Here is an 18,523-nt window from a genome sequence, read left to right as displayed (position 1 = left end):
GCTTCTGGCCTAGTTGGATCTAGGAACTCATTTGATAACAGCACTATTGTTCTCCCTTTGTGTACTGGCTCTTTACTGCTTTTTTTTTTTTAAATTCTCATCTGAGGATATGTCTTTATTGATTTTTGGTCCAGCAGTTGTGACTTAGTGGTTGAGTGTTGAACCAAGAGGTTACCACTGTTCAATTCCTGGTCAGAACACATGCCTGGGTTGTGGGCTCCATCCCCAGTAGGGAGCGTGCAGGATCTATGATCCTCTCTCCTCGATGTTTCTATCTATCCTCCCTTTCTTTCTCTAAAATCAATAGAAACTTTTTTTTTAAAGGTCTGTGTCTAGATTAATTTTTTTCCATGTGGCTGTTCAGTTGTCCTAGCACCATTTATTGAGGAGACTTTTTCCATTGAATTACTTTGGCTCTTTTGCCAGAGGTCACTTAACTATGAGTCTATTTCTGGGCTCTCTATATTCAGTTCCATTGATCTATGTTTTTGTTCTTTGGCTGGAATTACACTGTCTTGATTACTGTAGCTTTATAAGTCTTGAAGTTGGGTAGTGTCAGTCCTCCAACTTTCAGTATTTTGTTGACAATCCTGGGTCTTTTGCCTTTCTACATAAATGTAGGACCCATTATCTACGAAATTCCTTGCTGGAATTTTGATTGGGAATACATTGAATTTATGGATCAAGTTGGGAAGAATTGCCATCTCAGCAATAATGAGTCTTTCAATCCATGAACACAGAATATCTCCCCATTTATTTATATCATCTTGAAGGTTAAGAACAGGAAGAATTGGTTTGTGATAAAGGTCAGAGTAGTGATTACTTTTGAGGGGCAGGTAATGAATGACCAGAGGTAGCAGGAAGGCTTTAGGATTTTGGAAATATTTTGTATCTGTGTGCTTACTAAATAGATATGTGAATTTAAATAAATACATGAAGTTACACACTTCTTTTTTTTTTTTTTAAAAAAAAAGATGATTTTAGAGAGAGAGGAGGTGAGAGAAACAGCCCTTTATTATTCCACTTATTTATGCATTCATTGGTTGATTCTTGTATGTGCTGTTACCAGGGAGTCAACCTTGGTGTATGGGGATGATGCTCTATCCAACTGAGCTACCAGGATAAGTTGCATACTTATGGTGTGTGTAGACTTTTCTATGCTAATATTTAATAAAATGTTTCTTAAAAAAGAAAAAAACTTAGAGGACAGAATCAATTTTGGTTTAAAGAGCAGAGAACTTAGTACCCAAGTTTGTTTTATAGTGGCCTAACACCCACTTACTGGTACTTTTGAAAATTTGTGGGTATAGATTTTTTTTGGGGGGGTGGCGGGAAGTGGGAAAGAATTTAAATATTGAAAATAAGCAGACTCATCTGAAAGGTAGAACTTTAGTGTGTTTCTTGTGGACTGTTTTTATGTTGGATACTTCTGTTGGTCACAGATATAGACAGAATTTTTATTATCAATTTTAAATAAAATAGACTACAGTAAACTTAATCTTTGAAAATACTATGCCATAAATTCAATTTGAAATAATGTTCTCAAGGGAAGTTGGTATACGTAAGCCCTATCACTTGTTATTTGAAGCTTGATTAGATAAAACAGGTATTCTATTTAGTCCATCCTGAATTGCAAGGGAATAGACAGGATCTCTTATAAGGTGTTTTTTTGTTTTGTTTTGTTTTTAACTTAAATTTCTTTGACGAAGTGTTTTAGCCTCTACTCTAGTGGGAAAAATCATTCTTGTTTTGTTAGTAAAACACTGACCCTCTCCAAAGTTGCTTTTTTTGTCTAAATATTAGATTAGAATATTGTTTTGTGCAAGAGAGCAAAGTAGGAATTCATGAATTTAATACTACATGTGAAGAATCAGTGTAAGTTAACTGGTTCATATATATCGTGTTTGAGGTATTAGCTCTTTGTATTTCTTAAGAGTTCTAGGGTCGTGATATGAAATAAACAGATGCAGGAATGTTAGCAATTAGCAATTCCCATTTTACATGACTGTAGAGCAAAATCTTGCCTAGAAGCAATTTAATTTAATGGGCTGTGCTTGTGTCAGCTTGTGGTTTCAACGGAAAGTGCCTGTAGCAACATAAACTTGTAACAAAAAATGACTTCAGTTTGCATTTGTCACATCAGGAAGGACAATACAGTTTGTTTATTCATTCATGTTTGTGTCAGGGTAGTGGTGTTAAAGAATGGTTAATGATGGTTGTTGCTCACAAGGGGTATAATTGAAAGTGGTAAAATTGAAAGGCAAGGCTTTCTTATGTTGAATGCTCAATGATTTTATACATTGCTATGTCAAAACCCTCAGGAGAGTTTCCTGTATGGTTGCTCTTAGATAAGATCCCATTAATCATGGTCCTTTTTTACAGTTCTGAGTCTATAGGAAGTTATTAAACATCTGAGAATATATCTAAGAAGGAAGTCTTCTGTACGTGCTTTTTAAAAAATAAATATTTTTATTGATTTCAGAGAGGGAGGGAGAGGGAGAGAGAGAAACATCGATAAGAGAGAATCATTGATCGGCTGCCTCCTGCACACCGCCCCCCCCCCCCCCCCGAAGATGGAGCCTGCAACATGGGCATGTGCCCTTGACTGGAATCGAACCTGGGACCCTTCAGTCCGCAGGCCAATGCTCTATCCACTGAGCCAAACCAGCTGGGGCTCTTCTGTGCATGCTTTCAATGGATATCTTTATATTTTTTTTCCCCTGCAAGATAAGATAATTCTTACCTATTTTATACAATAAAGCAACTCATTTGCTTTTTAAATTTTTTATTTTATTTTAAAGTCTTTTCTCTGTTCATTTGATGCTTTTTCCTCTGGATAAACTGTTATATTCAGCTACTATCTCTATTTTTATTGATAATGTCCAAATCTGTATTTCAATTTTATATGTCAGTAACTATCCAAGGAATGATGTGTTCGATATATAATTTGTATGGGTTGAGTTGGTTGATAATGTTCAAGTATTCTATATTCTTGCTGATTTTCCCTCTAGTTTTATCTACTTAGAATGAGGAATTGAAATATATTAGTGTTGAATTAGCTCTGTCCTTTTTATTCTGTTAGTTTTTGTTTCATGTATTGTGAACCTGTTAAGTGCATATATTTTTATATGTATATATGTATAATTATTATATTTTCTTATATATTAAATCTTGTATCATTATGAAGCGTCCCTTTTTGTATCTAGTAATGTCTGATGTTGATATAGACATTTCTGCTCTCCCATAGTTGCTCTTTGCATAGTATGTTTTTCCATTATTTCAGTCTAGTGTATCTTTTTTTTTATTTGCTTATTTATTATTTAATTTTTTTGTCTAGTATATCTTTGAATTTAAGTTATGTCTATGTAGAATTGGATCTTATTTATCTAGCCTGACGATCTCTCCCTTTTGATTGGAGTGTTTAGGCTACTCATTTATGTAATTATTACTAAGGTTGGATTTACATTGCCATTTTGCTATTTATTTTCTAACCTCTCTTTTTTAAATCTAATGTCTCTCTCTTTTTTGTTTTTTAAAAAAAGATGTTTGTATTGAGTTTTTTTTTTCCCCTGAAAAGATGCTTATATTAGTTTCCTAGGGCTTCTGTAACAGAGGACTGTATACTGGGAGGCTTAAAAACAGTAAAAATGTATTGTCTTACAATTCTGGAGGCCAGCACTCCAAAATAAATGTGTTGGCAGGGCCGTACTCCCTCTGAAGGCACTAGTTTGTTCCATGCCTCTCTCCTAACGTCTGGTAGCCTCAAGTATTCCTTGGCTTATAGATACACTAGAGGCCTGATGCACAAAATTTGTGTAAGGGGCTTGATCCTCGCAGCCCTTGCAGCCCCAGCTTCATCCAGAAGGACATCTGGAAGGTCATTCGGCTGTCCAGTCTAATTAGCATATTACGCTTTTATTATTATAGATTAGAGGCCCGGTGCACAAAAATTCGTGCACTGGGGGTGGGGGGTGTGCCTCAGCCCGGCCTGTGCCCTCTCGCAGTCCGGGACTCCTTGGAGGATGTCCACCTGCTAGCTTAGGCCTGCTCCCCAGGGGATTGGGCCTAAGCTGGCAGTCAGACATCCCTCAGGCAGCCCAGGAGCCCCCAGGATATGTCTGACTGACGGCTTAGGCCTGCTCCCTGCCCTAAGCTGCAGTTGGACATCCTTAGCGCTGCTGAGGAGGCGGGAGAGTCTCCCGCCACTGCCGCTGCACTCGCAGCCGTCAGCCCGGCTTGTGACTGAGTGGAGCTCCCCCTGTGGGAGTGCACTGACCACCAGGGTACAGCTCCTGCGTTGAGCGTCTGCCCCATGGTGGTCAGTGTGGGTCATCGCGACTGGTTGTTCCCAGTCATTCTGCCGTTATGGTCAATTTGCATATTACCCTTTTATTATATAGGATGATATCACCCCAACCTGTGTCCACACATGGCATTCTCCTTATGTTTCTTCACATTGTCTTCTTTCTGTATACGTTTGTTTGTTTTTATTGAGTTTAGAGAGAGAAAGTACAGGGGAGGTAGAGGGGGAAGGAGATGGAGTGAGAGAGAGAAAGACAGACATTGATGAGAGAGAAACATTGAATGCCTGCCTCCTGCATTCCCCCACTAGGAATCAAGTCCACACCCAGGGTTTGTGCCTTGACCGAGAATAGAACTGGCAATCTTTCTGTGCATGGGATGAAGCTCAATCTGCTGAGCCACACCAGTCAGGGCATCTAATGTCTCTTTTTTGTTTTCCCTCCATATCTTCTTTACTGTCTTTGGGGTGGAGGGTTAAACGATATTTTTGAGTTATTTTCTTAGTGGTTGCTTTAGGGATTGCATCTGTACCTTTAGTTATCACAGTCTTCTTCAAATTAATACTTAATTCCAATAAAATATAGAAACATTGCACCAGTATGGGAGAACTTGACCTCCTTTTATGCTGTTATTTTAATACTAGAGGCCCAGTGCATGAATTCGTGCATGGGTGGGGTCCCTCGGCCTGACCGGCCATCAGGGCCGTCTCGCCCAGTCCATTGCAATAGGGGCCGGCCAGCCGGGGGGAGGGACTGCAGGAGATTGGCCGGCCTTGGGAGGTTGGCTGTGGGAACACACTGACCACCAGGGGGCAGCTCCTGCATTGAGCGTCTGCCCCCTGGTGGTCATTGAGTGTCATAGCAACCCGTCAACCCGTCGTTCGGCCGGCTGGTCATAATGGTCGCTTAGGCTTTTATATATATAGAAGGCTTTTTTATATATATAGATATGTAACATCGATGTATATTATAAACCTAGCAATACAGTGTTATACATATTGCTTTGTACAAAGCTTTTTAAAAGATAAGAAATATTATTTGTAGAGTCTTTATGTTAATGTACACATTTACCACTTTTTGTTACTGCAGTTTTATGAATTTGAGTCACAGTATGGTGTCATTTTCTTTCAGCTTAAATAGTTTTTCTTATATTAATTCTTCTAAAGCAGGTCTGCTACCAATGAAATCTGTTAGTCTTTGTTTAGCTGGGAATTTTCTTAGTTGTTTTCCCCTCCTTCATTTTGAAAGAGTAGTTTTGTTGGATATAGAATTCTTAGTTGATAGTCACTCCCCCTCCCTTCTGGCTTGAAGAAGGATGGGTAAATGATTCCTTGTTTCTCATTGCCACCTTTCAGATAATTTTTCTCTTTCATTTTTCCCCATATTGCTGTTTTCTTTTTAACACTGACCTCTTTGTATTGTGATTTTTGTTCCTTGTTTAGTGTTATTTTGTCCATATTACTCTTAAATCTGTGTGACTTTAATATACACATAGATAATCCTTCTGACACTGTCCATTCATTCTGTGAACTTTCCCATAATGATTTTACTTTCCACCCTACCTTAGCCAAAGTACTTCCATAGTCATACTTTAACCAATACTTCTCGAACTATCTGTTGTGAAGGAGCAGTATATATTTATTTTTAATCCATTATTATTAGTTTTTTTTTTAAGTACAGTCAAAGTCAATTACTAGAAAATTGAAATGCTCTTTGGTTGTCATGACAATACTAAATGGCTGTAAATTTCTAACTTTACTCTAATTTTTACACTTCTTTCATTGCAGACAGTCAGTTATTCAGGGCACCACTTTAACACTATTTTGAGATCTTGCTAGTTACCAATAACTGCAACCCTTCTCGTCTCAATTTCATTCACAGTGCTCTTGGATTTCCACCTTCATCTTTCTAGCTCACTCTATAGTACCCTGACTGCACTGGATTTTCTGTTTCATTGTTCCTACCACAGCTTTCACAGACTTGTACCTTCTTGATATGATCATTAAAATCATTTCCTTGCACACACATTTCCTTGCTTCTTTCTTGCTTTGTTTTACTAGCTTGGCAAAACTACAATTCTGGTTAAATCCAGTTTCTACCTCCTCTGCCCTTGGATTTACACAGCTGAACTTGAAAGAAGAGAAAAACACCCATGGTTACCAGTCTCACTCTTAAGTTCATGACTGCAACCCTTAATATGGGGGCTTGTATTGTTTGGAAATAACATACTTCCAGTTTCTTTATTTTCTTACTACTGTTTCACACCTGGTCCTCTGATCAGCCTCAACACCACCTCATTTATCTTCTCTTTTAACTGATGATCTTGCTGTCTACTTCCACAGAAGAAAAGTCCTAGAGTCCCATTAGGCTTATCATCATTGGGCATGCAAGATTAGAATGACACCTTTTGTCTTTATAATAATTTTTGCCTTAAGGTATGTTTTTGCCTGTTAATCATTGTGTTAAATCAGCTGGGGTGGGGGGTTAGTTATATAAATTTCTTTTAAAACTTTTTATGTCCTTATGTGTGGGGGATGGGCATTAAACAATTACTTAACTACAGTTATGCAAAGTGTTTTGAAGGAAAGTAGCTGTGTAAAATGTTTATTATGGGAATTTTATTAGTCTGTAAAGTACCAAAGGCCGCCCCAAGGAAGTAATATTTATTCTGATATTTGTAATGAGTACCGGCAAGAAAGCAGGCACAAATATAATTGTGAAAGATCAGAGATCTGAAAAAACTATGTATCATTCTTTGTAGCTGGAGAGAGGTAGGGTGTGAGTGGGCCTAGGTGAAAGTGGAGAAGTGGCAGAGATTTTGAGCAGGGGAGAGCAATCTCTTCTCTCCTCCCGCAGCCCCTTTAGTTTGCGAAATGGTCCATTTGTAGTTTGGAAATTGAGTATCGTGATTTGTTCTTTTTTGTTTGTGTTTTATTCTCTGTTAGATTTTCTGTGACAAATGTTCCACTTTTCACAAACTCCCAAACCTGCCTTCTGTTTCACCTTGTATTAAGCTTTGTTGACCAAGAATAAGGTTTGACATGAAACAAACTTCCTCCAGATTTTCACAGTAGCCTCTTTCAGCCTTATACGTCCCACTTCCCTGTCTCCTCAGAGGGGAGCAGTATACTATTCCTTTCTTTCTGTGACTTAACTCTCCTACCTGTCCTCATCTTAGTTTTTTAGATCAAGTACAAGGACTGGAAAAAAAAAAAAAGCTCTATTTTGATTGTCCAGAATTAGCTGGTTTTAAAAATTATTGCATGTAACCCTTTTTAAGATACAGTTCAACTTGCCTTTAACTACTTTCTGCTTGGTCATCCCCCCATCTTAACCTTATATGGTATTTAAAAAATACTTTCTATTTATGTGTAATTTAAAAAAATGCTTTTTCATATTAACATGTCACATTTACCTTGTGAAAATATTGTTCTGCCTGCTGTAAGGAGAACAGGTCATACCAAGACAATACAGAGACACAGGAGATGATTGTCAGTCATACCACTGGAAAATAAATGGCAGAGGTTGTGCTCAGAGTGATTGATAATGGAGATGAATTATAGTGGACAGGCTAGAAATTTAAGGAGGTGGGATTAATAGAAATTAGTGAGTGATGGGATACAGTGAGTAAAGGAGAAAGCATTATCAAAAATAATGCTTGGGTTTTTGACAAGAGCAATTGAGATAATAGTGGTGCTATTTACTGAGCTACAGAGGCCTTAGATGACTAATTTGGTTTTGGACATGAGATTGTGGTGCTCTTGTGAAATGAGATGTCAGGTGGCTATTTGGTGGACTTGTATAGAGCTCAGAGAAGGCCTGAGATGGAGTAACAAATTACTAATATAGGGATGGTATTGGAAACTAGGTGTAGAAGAGGTCACTTGAGTGGGTGAGTAAAGGACCTAGCAATAGGACTAACTACTGACATTTGGTAGAGGAAATTAAGCCTATAAAGTAGGCTGAGAAAAGGTATAGCAAGAAGAGTAGGAGACCTTGGAGACAAAGACAGTTTAAGGAGAGGGAGTGGATTAGGCATAGGATACTGCTTAGACATTAGGATGAGGGCCAAACTGTGTGTTGGATTTAGAGATATGGGGGTTTTTAATGACCCTGGTAAGAACTGTTCTACTAGTTTTATAGAAGCAGATATCAGATGGGACTGGGTTGGAGCGGGAATGTGAGAGGTAAAGAAATAGAAGGAGGGTGTTTAGACAGCTCTCTTAATAAGGGCTTTGAAAGAAGAGTGGTACCTGAAGGGTGCAATAAGAGGTTGAGATGATATGCAGAAGGAGGATTTTAAAAAATGAAAGAACAGATGAATGGATGGATGGATGTCTAGTTGAGTGTGAGATGCTGATGAATGCCAAGGAATAATCACTAATGTAGGGTTCTAGGGAGGTGAGAGGGGGATGATAATATAACTAGAGGCCCAGTGCACAACATTTGTGCACTGGGTGTATGTGTTTGTGTCCCTCAGCCCTGCCTGCACCCTTTCACAGTCCAGGACCCCTCGCTCCTTATTACCCACCTGCTCGCTGCTTCTTACCTCTCGGCTCACTGCTCCCTAGCACTACCGTGGAGGCGGGAGAGGCTCCCACCATCGCTGCTGCGCTCGCCAGCTGTGAGCCTGGCTTCTGGCTGAGCAGCTCTGCCCCTGTGGGAGTGCACTGACCACCAGGGGGCAGCTCCTGCGTTGAGCACCTGCTGCCTGGTGGTCAGTGCGTATTATAGCGACCGATGGTTCTGGTCGTTCTGTGTAATGGTCGCTTAGACTTGTATTATATAAATATCTATATAGAAGAGTATTGTCTTTAGATTAGAGGGAAGAACAGCATGGGGGAGGTGTTTTAATCTTATTTCATTGTAAATTTTCTGTGAACAATAAACCAGAGGGTTAAGAACATTTTATCTCTCTTTTTTAAAAAATATATTTTATTGATTTTTTTACAGAGAGGAAGGGAGAGGGCTAGAGAGTTAGAAACATCGATGAGAGCCGAAACCGGTTTGGCTCAGTGGATAGAGCGTCGGCCTGCGGACTGAAAGGTTCGATTCCGGTTAAGGGCATGTACCTGGGTTGCAGGCACATCCCCAGTAGGGGGTGTGCAGGAGGCAGCTGATCGATGTTTCTGACTCTCTATCTCTCTCCCTTCCTCTCTGTAAAAAAAATCAATAAAATATATTTGAAAAAAAAAAAAAGAAAGAAACATCGATGAGAGAGAAACATACATCAGCTGCCTCCTGTACACCCCCCACTGGGGATGTGCCTGCAGCCAAGGTACATGCCCTTGACCAGATTCGAGCCTGGAACCCTTGAGTCCGCAGGCCAACACTCTATCCACTGAGCCAAACCAGTCAGGGCCATTTTATCTCTTTTAAAAGCTGCAATTTCCATTTGATAATTATCATTTTTTTTACTGCCTTCTACTTTTGACTACCTCTACCGGAAAAATACTTTTTTCCCTCTTACCAAAAACAATAAGTACTCCCCCCCCCCCCCCCCCCCCAATAAAAGCAGTAAATCTGGTTGTTTGGGAAGATTAATTGGTATATATGACATCTTTTCCCCCGTGTTTAGGGCACTTTATTTTTTGTTTTATTATTTACTGATTTTTTACAGAGAGAAAGGGAGAGGGATAAAGAGTTAGAAACATCAATCAGCTGCCTCCTGCACACTTCCTACTGGGGATGTGCCCGCAACCAAGGTACATGTCCTTGACCGGAATCGAACCTGGGACCCTTGAGTCCACAGGCTGACGCTCTATCCACTGAGCCAAACCGGTTAGGGCAGGGCACTTTATTTTTATTCCATGGTAGGGACTTATGTCAGAGCTTGTATTCCCACTTCCTGTGACTTTTCCCCCCTGTGTTTTATGAATTATAACAAAATTCCACTATAGGGGAAAATTCTAGTAGAATTTACTGACCACATTTGACCTGAATAGTAGTTGGTGTTATGAGCAGAAGCATGGTTTCTTTTTCTTCAGAAGACTTTTCAGTAGACTATTGTGTAAGAGTGGATTTTAAAATAGATAATCTTGTACGTGATGCAAAATTCAAGATGTACAGAACTACATCCAGTAAGAAGTCTTTGACTTCTGTTTCCTGATTTTTTTCTTTTGTTGCCAAGGTAGCTGGTGTTACCATTTTCATCAGGATCCTCCCAGAGAGACTGTGCATCTACAGACAAACTTACATATAATTTTGTTCCTTATATACACAAATGGTATAATGTACCTCTTTAATTTATTTAACCTTACATTGAACATTGCTCCTTATTAGTATATAAAGAATCTCTTCATTCTTTGTGGCCACATTGCATGGACATACCATGATAAGCTAATTATTTGTGTCCTATTTATGGTTGTTACCAGTATTTTTGATAGATTTGGACATATGTAAGTGGTTTTTAGGTAGCAGAAGTCATTATATATGATGTTTTTATTACTTTTTTTTTTTTAAAGAGAGAGAGAGGAAGGGAGAGGGAGAAGGGAGAGATGGAAACATCGATGAGAGAGAAACATCTATCGGCTGTCTCCTGGATGCTCAACTGCTGAGCCACACCAGCTGGGCCCGATGTCATTATAAACCTTAAACACTTAAATTTAAGGAAGTTGAAATGAAAGATAATTATTTGATTGGTGTGTCATTGAAAGACATTGATATTGTAATGTTTTCTTACAATAGATTCTAGATTAATTTGTGTTACCCACACAGAAGAAATAAAAGAAATAAAAGTTTTATTGTTATTTAATAAACTTACTTTTCAACTCAATGTTATATTTTGAAAAAGTCCATTGCCTTCTGCCTTCAGAGGTTAATTTGAGACTTGATGCTTGTGCTTTATGGCTTACGTTAATTTCATACATTTCCCAGATATTTCAGCTTTAAAAAATGCTTTATTCCGGAATATATAACTTCATTCTTACAGAATAATTAACTCTCATTTTTATTCAATTAGAAGATCTTGGTTTATTCCTCATTCCTGGGGGTATTTCATATGTATGGTTATTTTTCTTTTAAGTTTTGAATTTGAGATCCTGTAAGACTACTTTATTTTTGTCCTGGATGTTAATAACATGTTAATAAATTATCTTGTATGTAATACAAATGTCTGTTGGAATCCCATCAAAAGTATGGCTAGCTTTCTCCTTAATATAATGAGTTTATGATTATTTTTTAAAATAGTTTTTATTGATTTCAGATAGAGGAAGGAAGATGGGGGGGGAGAGAGAGAGAGAGAGAGAGAGAGAGAAACATTGATGAGAGAGAAATATTGATTGGCTGCCTCCTGTATACCCCTACTGGGGATGAGCCCGCAACCGGGGCATGTGCCCTGACCAGGAATCAAACTGGTAAACTCCTGGTGCATGGAATGACACTCAATCAACTGAGCCATACCGGCTGGGCAAATATTTTATTTCCTGTTTGTGTTGCCAGTATGCTTCATTTATGACACTGGCAGTTTGTTGGTTTAACTTTTATTCTCTCTGTTGGCTTTCAGAGGTGTAACATTCCTTTTGTAATGGTGTTGGGAATAACATTTATGCTTATTTTCATTTAATTTAAAAACTAGAGGCCCGGTGCATGAAATTCGTGCACTCGGGGAGGGGGGTTCCTAAGCCCGGCCTGCGCCCTCTCGTAGTCCAGGAGCCCTCGGTGGATGTTTGACTGACAGCCTAGGCCTGCTCCCCACCTAGAGTGGGTCTAAGCCGTCAGTTGGACATCCTAGCGTTGCCTAGCATTGCCGCGTAGGTGAGATAGGCTCCCGCCACCGCTGCTGTGCTTGCCATCTGTGAACCTGGCTCAGGGCTTCTGGCTGAGCGGTGCTTCCCCTGTGGGAGTGCACTGACTACCAGGAGGCAGCTCCGGTATTGACCGTTTGCCTCCTGGTGGTCAGTGTGTGTCATAACGACTGGTTGTTCTGCTGTTCGGTTGATTTGCATATTAGCCTTTTATTATATAGGATTAGTGGTGATGCAAATATGCTTATGAAATAGGCTACACATTGGGTTGTTTTAAATTAATCAAAACATTCATAGACACTAGGGACATTTATTTTCATGAACTAATTAAGGAAACTTCCTTCAAATGCCTGTTTTATCAGTAGCTCAGATGAGGGCCATGAAAAACAAACAAACAAAAAACCCAGGTATAGCCCAGCTGGTGTGGCTCAGTGGTTGAGCATTGACCTAGAAACCAGTAGGTTTCGGTTCAATTCCTGGTCAGGGCACATGCCCGGGTTTCGGGCTTGATCCCCAGTGTGGGGCATGCAGGAGGCAACCGATCCATGATTCTCATCATTGATGTTTCTATCTCTCTTTCCCTTCCTCTCTGAAATTAATAAAAGTACATTATAAACAAAAACAAAAAACCCAAGTGTATAGAAAATTTGTGTTTATATTAAGCAAAAAGTAGGCTTGGCATGTTAGATTAATAAAAGGTTTTTTAGATATTTTCTAGTTGCTGCCTACCATATATTTTAACTGTCAGGTAACCTGGAGTCAAATGATGGAGATGTCTTTTTACTGATTAATTTGAGAGAGAGAGAGAGAGAGAGAGAGAGAGAGAGAGAGAGAGAGAGAGACAGACATTGATTTGTTGTTCCACTTAGTTATGCATTCATTGGTTGATTCTTGTATTTGCCCTGACTAGGGATGGACCCTGCATCCTTGGCGTAACAGGACGATGCTCTAACCAACTGAACTACCCGGCCAGGGCTGATGATGTTTCATTGCACCTGACTAGCATACCACCTAGCTTAATATTTTGTCTGTGACCTATGGGACATTATGATAATTGCCTTCTTTAACATCACATATTACAGGGTGAGGTATTTACTTGCTTTGCACATTTTTAGCATCCTCTTAAAAACTGTCAGTTAATGAAGTTTATACTGTATAGGTACCAACTCTGGTGGCTAAAGATTATGTCCTGTTTCTCCATGATTAAGTGGAATTGTAGCACACACAGTGAATAGGGTAAGAATGTTAGGTTCTAAAGTTAGCATATAAGGTGGAAAATGTGCGTAGGGTATTTTCTCTTAAACCCTTTAAATCATTCTTGGAATAGAGTGCATTAGGTTTTCTGGGTTCACAAAGTAGTTAAATAAAACATGTTTAAACACTAAACTCATATTCAGCATGATAGTACTGTGGGAACTAGGAGTACTGAAGAAAAGCAGAGTCAGGCCTTTCATCTTAATGCCCTCTAGAGCAACTTCTGTTGGGAGGAATGGCAGACAGGTTCAATGCATATAATTACTTTGTGCATTTGCCAAATGCACCTAGTTGAAGGTTTTTTTTGTTTTTTTTGTGTTTTTTTTTTTTTAATATAAGGGTACATTGAATGCTACTCTACTGTAATTTTCCCTTTGCCTTTCTTTGATGATTTGAGTGTAAAAGTAATCATTTCATTTAACTTGTTCTAGACCAGTTTTTAAGCATTCTTTTTCATTTGTATTAAACCCAAAATGTACATATTAACTATATCATAATTTTGAGAATCTCTTTCTTAAACACATGAAATTAAGTTTTAGAGTTGAAAATCCTTGTTTAATTGTTTGCTGTCCATTCAAGTTCAGGAATAGAGGATTAAATTGTGTCATTTTTGGTAGCTGTGTATGCTAGTATTTTGATAGTTCTAAGTCTTTTGAATTTGACCGTTGATGAATATATGAAGGCATATATATTTGAAAAGCCTGTATGATGATAACTTTTGCTACCCACTTAGAAAGGTAGGCATATTGTGTTAATTAAGTAATTTGCCATTTCTGTTTGTTGATTTTGTGTGTTTTTGCCCAGGTTGCTTTCCTGTTGCATCTTTGACATAGTTTCCTTGACCCTGCTCCATGATTAACTCAAAAGTTTGAAATGAAGATGGAGGAGGCAGTGGGAAAAGTCGAAGAACTTGAGTCTGAAGTCCCACCAAAAACATCCAAACAAGAGACAACTAAGGAGGAAGATGTATCTGTAGAACTGGAATCTCAAATTCAGAAAGATGGTGTAGTGGATTCTGCAGTTCTTTCTTCAATGCCTTGCTTGTTGATGGAACTGAGAAGGGACTCTTCTGAGTCTCAGTTAGCATCCACAGAGAGTGACAAGCCGACAACTGGCCGAGTTTATGAGAGTGACTCCTCTAACCACTGCATGCTTTCCCCTTCCTCTAGTGGTCACCTTGCTGATTCAGATACATTGTCTTCTGCAGAAGAGAATGAACCCTCCCAGGCAGAAACAGCTGTAGAAGGAGATCCTTCCGGCGTGTCTGGTGCCACAGTTGGGCGCAAGTCTCGACGGTCCCGATCTGAAAGTGAAACGTCCACTATGGCTGCCAAGAAAAACCGGCAATCTAGTGATAAACAGAATGGCCGAGTCACCAAGGTTAAAGGTCACCGGAGCCAAAAGCAAAAGGAGAGAATCAGGCTACTGAGGCAGAAACGGGAGGCTGCTGCACGTAAGAAATACAACCTGTTGCAGGACAGTAGTACCAGTGATAGTGACCTGACTTGTGACTCAAGCACAAGCTCATCAGATGATGATGAAGAGGTTTCAGGGAGCAGCAAGACAATCACTGCAGAGATACCAGGTAGAGGATGTTTTTTAAACTGACTGTAGAGCACCTGATGGCATTTCTCAGCTTTCAGGCTCAGTTAAATGAGTGACACTTGAAAAAAATCCAAGAGACCTGCAGCTCTGTGTAAATTTGAAGACTGCAGTGTATTAACAAGACATGGCCAATTTAAAAACCTATTCTGAGGTTTCTAGTGCACTTTAGCACATTAGCAAAAAAAAAAAAATTCAGTGGTTAATGATAGGGACAAGATTATTTTTAAATAACGGAATTTCTTATGTCTCTTTCTCTGTAACACATTACCTGAACTTTCATCATTGCCTTTTTAGCACTGCTTAGATTTAATACTTACTGCTCAGCATTATTACTAAGTACATTATCCTCAGGAATAGGCACCTTGCTTTATTATATAGCCACTGCACTTGAGCTTATGGTGTCTGAAATCACATGTCTTATCGTTCGTTAAAGTTCTCTAATAACTGTTTCTCCTAATACAGTAGTTTTATGTGCTTTTCCTCATTCAGTGCATGATAAGCTAGTTATACCTTGTTGCACATTTTTCTACTCTAAGTTGTCACTCTCATCAAAAAGAATGTTGTTGTTTTTTTCAAAGTTTCCCCCTTACTTCCTAAGCTTTAAAAAGTTTGCTAGAAATTTTCTTGTTCAGCTCTCACTGGTGTAAGGATCTAATTTATTACATGTTTGACATCCTGCTTTCTTCATATTATCACATCTGGTACTGTGCACTACAAAGGTAGTATTGAGATCTCATAGTGGGAGAAAGATGAGGTTTGAATTGTTAGTAATTGGTGGATTCTTATTATTAAAGAGACTTATGATTAGGAACATTCTGTAAATTACATGGCACTTATAGATCACAGCAGCATTACTTATTACTACATTAAAGGGGGAAATTTTGGTTTTATGGTTGACTGTTTTTCCTTCTATTTTTCTGAAAGTTTTTTGTTTCTACACATGAAGATAACATATTGCTGATATACAAAGAATATTTGAAGAAAAAATATTGGTTAATTATACCAATAGCTAACTAAACTTATATAAACTCAATAACAAGAATGATTAGTTTTAAAGCTAACCAAACATAAACTCAGTAACAAGAATGATTGGTTTTGAAGCTCTACAATTTATAATAAAAAACACATTCATATGGTATGTTAGAGTTTTACAGTCATTAGACATGCTTACTGTTTTAATATCTATTGAATTCCTATGGTAGTTCTTGTGCTAAAATTAATGGTAAAGGGATTTAATTGAAGCTCATCAATTGAATGCATGAGCGAAGCAGACTTTGGAGTTATGAGGCTGGTTCTAGGTATATTTCAGTTTTGCATTTAATAATTTTAAAGCTTTTAATACCTATAAAATTGTTTGATCATGCATTCTTATGTTCTGTACTAATCTGTTAACCAAGATAATGATGGATCTCTTGATACAGCGCTTAATTTCACTCACTAAACAAATTTTTATGTAACCACCCCAATATTTTGCCTTTTTTTTGGAAGGTAGAAGAAGTGGGTGAAAAAAAATTCTCTTTGAAGATAGATGCTATTGTAGAGGTAGCAAGGGTAGCATGAGAAAATGTCTTCATGGGCACTCTCCCTGTTTGGCTTATAAGTTAGGTGTGCTTTGTTTATATTTTCCAAATCTCTTTGACTACCTTGACCAGTGTTTAAAACTGAAACACCGTTGGTTTGTTTCTTGTCTATTCTGAATTGTATACTAACTAAAACCTCAAAGTAAATTAACTGGATCTATAATTTAGTTTCTGTTGTTCACACCATTTAGTAAGTTTGTGGCTTTTGAAAATATGTAGAGTTTTCTAAGGTAATCATGGAGAATCAAATGGTAGGGAAGGTGCAGGGTCGCTGTATATGACTGCCTGTGCTGTGCCTTGCACAGTTTCAGGAGGTGCTGTTCACACAAGACATATATGAATGGTCTTCCTAGAATTATGCAAAGCAGCAAAGTTAGAACAGCCTAAGTTTAAATATTAAGTTGACATATCATTTACACTGTCCATATTGTTATCCCAGAAAAGTTGCGACATTGTGCATTTTTGATATAATAATTTGTACTTCAGGTTTCTGAGTCACATGATTGGAGAAGGGGGATACACCCAAACTTATAGCAAGGGCAGTTGAAAAGTTGTGTAAATTGTAAAGATGGGATAAATTATGAGCTGACTTGAGTGCAACAACGTGGACATTTAGATGAACCTTAAACTGGATGTGCCTAACAATCTCTTGGATGTTGAAATTTGAATTCAGCTGTTACACAGAATGGAAACCAAGAGGAAAAGTAAAAACTGAGATTCTTGCTATAATATTTTATCAAGGTAATCTAATAATTCAGAAAATGCTTCATTTAGAAGCTGTTGTTTGGCAGCAGCTTAAATGTTGAAGGAATTATGCTAAATGTTCTCTTATGCCAAATAATTTAACAATTAATGTGTTTTCTTATAAGAGTGAAAATAAGTAATGATTAGGCTTATATAGTGCATGATAATGCTTAATAATTGAGTTTGGTATCTGGGCAACAGTGTTTATGAAGACTTTTTTGGTTCACAGTTAACTAGCAGGCAGCTTAGTGTGCATGTATATTAGATCATTCTCTTCTTTGAAATCTTCGAAAAATATATTACTGTTTTAAGAGTCTGTTTGGAGGTATCATACCAAGACAATTTTGGCAGTTCTTTCAGTTGGGGGCCTTGAAAATGAGCAAAAATAGAGTATTTTGTAGTGCATCTACACTAATAAAAGAGAAAGATGCAAATTGACTGTACCTTCGTGATGTACCACCAGCCAATCAGTGAGTGTGCAAATTAACCCAACAAAGGTGGTGGGTTAATTTGCATACACAGGCACCAAGTGGCCAGGGGCGGGGCACTTGCATCGTCGCCATGGCAACGACACAGGTGTTCCGCACCGTCCCAGCCGCTCCAGGCCTCTGGGCAGCGTGGGAAGGTGGAAAGGCGGTTCCGGGCCCGAGCGAAGGCGGTGCCAGCAGACAGGGGAAGGAAGGCCCATTCTTCCATGAATCTTTGTGCATTGGGCCTCTAGTATTAATATAAAATACTATGTGATGGTCTTGAGTGTTCAGGGCTGTTATCAAATGTCTCATTTATTTTTATAGATTATCTTTTTTTAAAATATATATTTTTATTGATTTTAGAGAGGACGGGAGAGGGAGAAAGAGATAGAAGTATCAGTGATGAGAAAGAATCATTGACTGGCTACCTCCTACATGCCCCCTGCTGGGGATTGAGTCCACAACCTGGGCATGTGCCCTTGATCAGAATCAAACCCAGGACCCTTTAGTCTGCAGGCCAACGCTCTATCCACTGAGCTAAACCGTGTAGGGCTATTGATTATCTTTTTATACTATTAACCACCTGTCAGTTTTTTGAGTAGAACATTTTTTCTTGGGTTTGGGTGAGTTTCTCTTTGTAAAATCACTTTAAGTTGAGACTAGATCTGGAAAGTCTGCTCTTACAGGAAATTTTGATTTTAGTGAATATGAATAATGGACATCAGACTTCATTCAGTTCAAGAAATTCTCTGAATAGACTAACATGCATCAGTGTACATGGCAGTGGGGAAAAGTTTTTTCAATCCTTGTTTTTCATAACTATT

General features: G+C 38.5%; 1 protein-coding gene across 6 annotated transcripts in view; it reads left to right on the top strand.

Annotated features, from left to right (window-relative positions):
* Positions 1–18,523, top strand: part of CUNH18orf25 (chromosome unknown C18orf25 homolog) — a 71,539-nt gene that overhangs the window by 14,167 nt on the left and 38,849 nt on the right. For 3 of the 6 annotated variants that reach the window (XM_006085133.3, XM_006085132.3, XM_006085136.3), the window contains exon 2: positions 14,105–14,885. In XM_006085133.3, coding sequence (XP_006085195.1) covers positions 14,174–14,885 — 712 coding nt within the window. In that variant the 5' untranslated portion in view covers positions 14,105–14,173. Of the gene's footprint in view, positions 1–12,956; positions 13,130–14,104; positions 14,886–18,523 lie in introns of all 6 variants that reach the window. The other 3 variants (XM_023750863.1, XM_023750865.1, XM_023750864.1) reach the window with 2 other exon arrangements.

Source organism: Myotis lucifugus, unplaced genomic scaffold, assembly GCF_000147115.1.
Source record: "Myotis lucifugus unplaced genomic scaffold, Myoluc2.0 scaffold_16, whole genome shotgun sequence".
NCBI classification, from domain to species: domain Eukaryota; kingdom Metazoa; phylum Chordata; class Mammalia; order Chiroptera; family Vespertilionidae; genus Myotis; species Myotis lucifugus.
The sequence above is the reverse complement of the archived record's forward strand: the minus strand, read 5'-3'. Positions and strand labels throughout refer to the sequence as shown.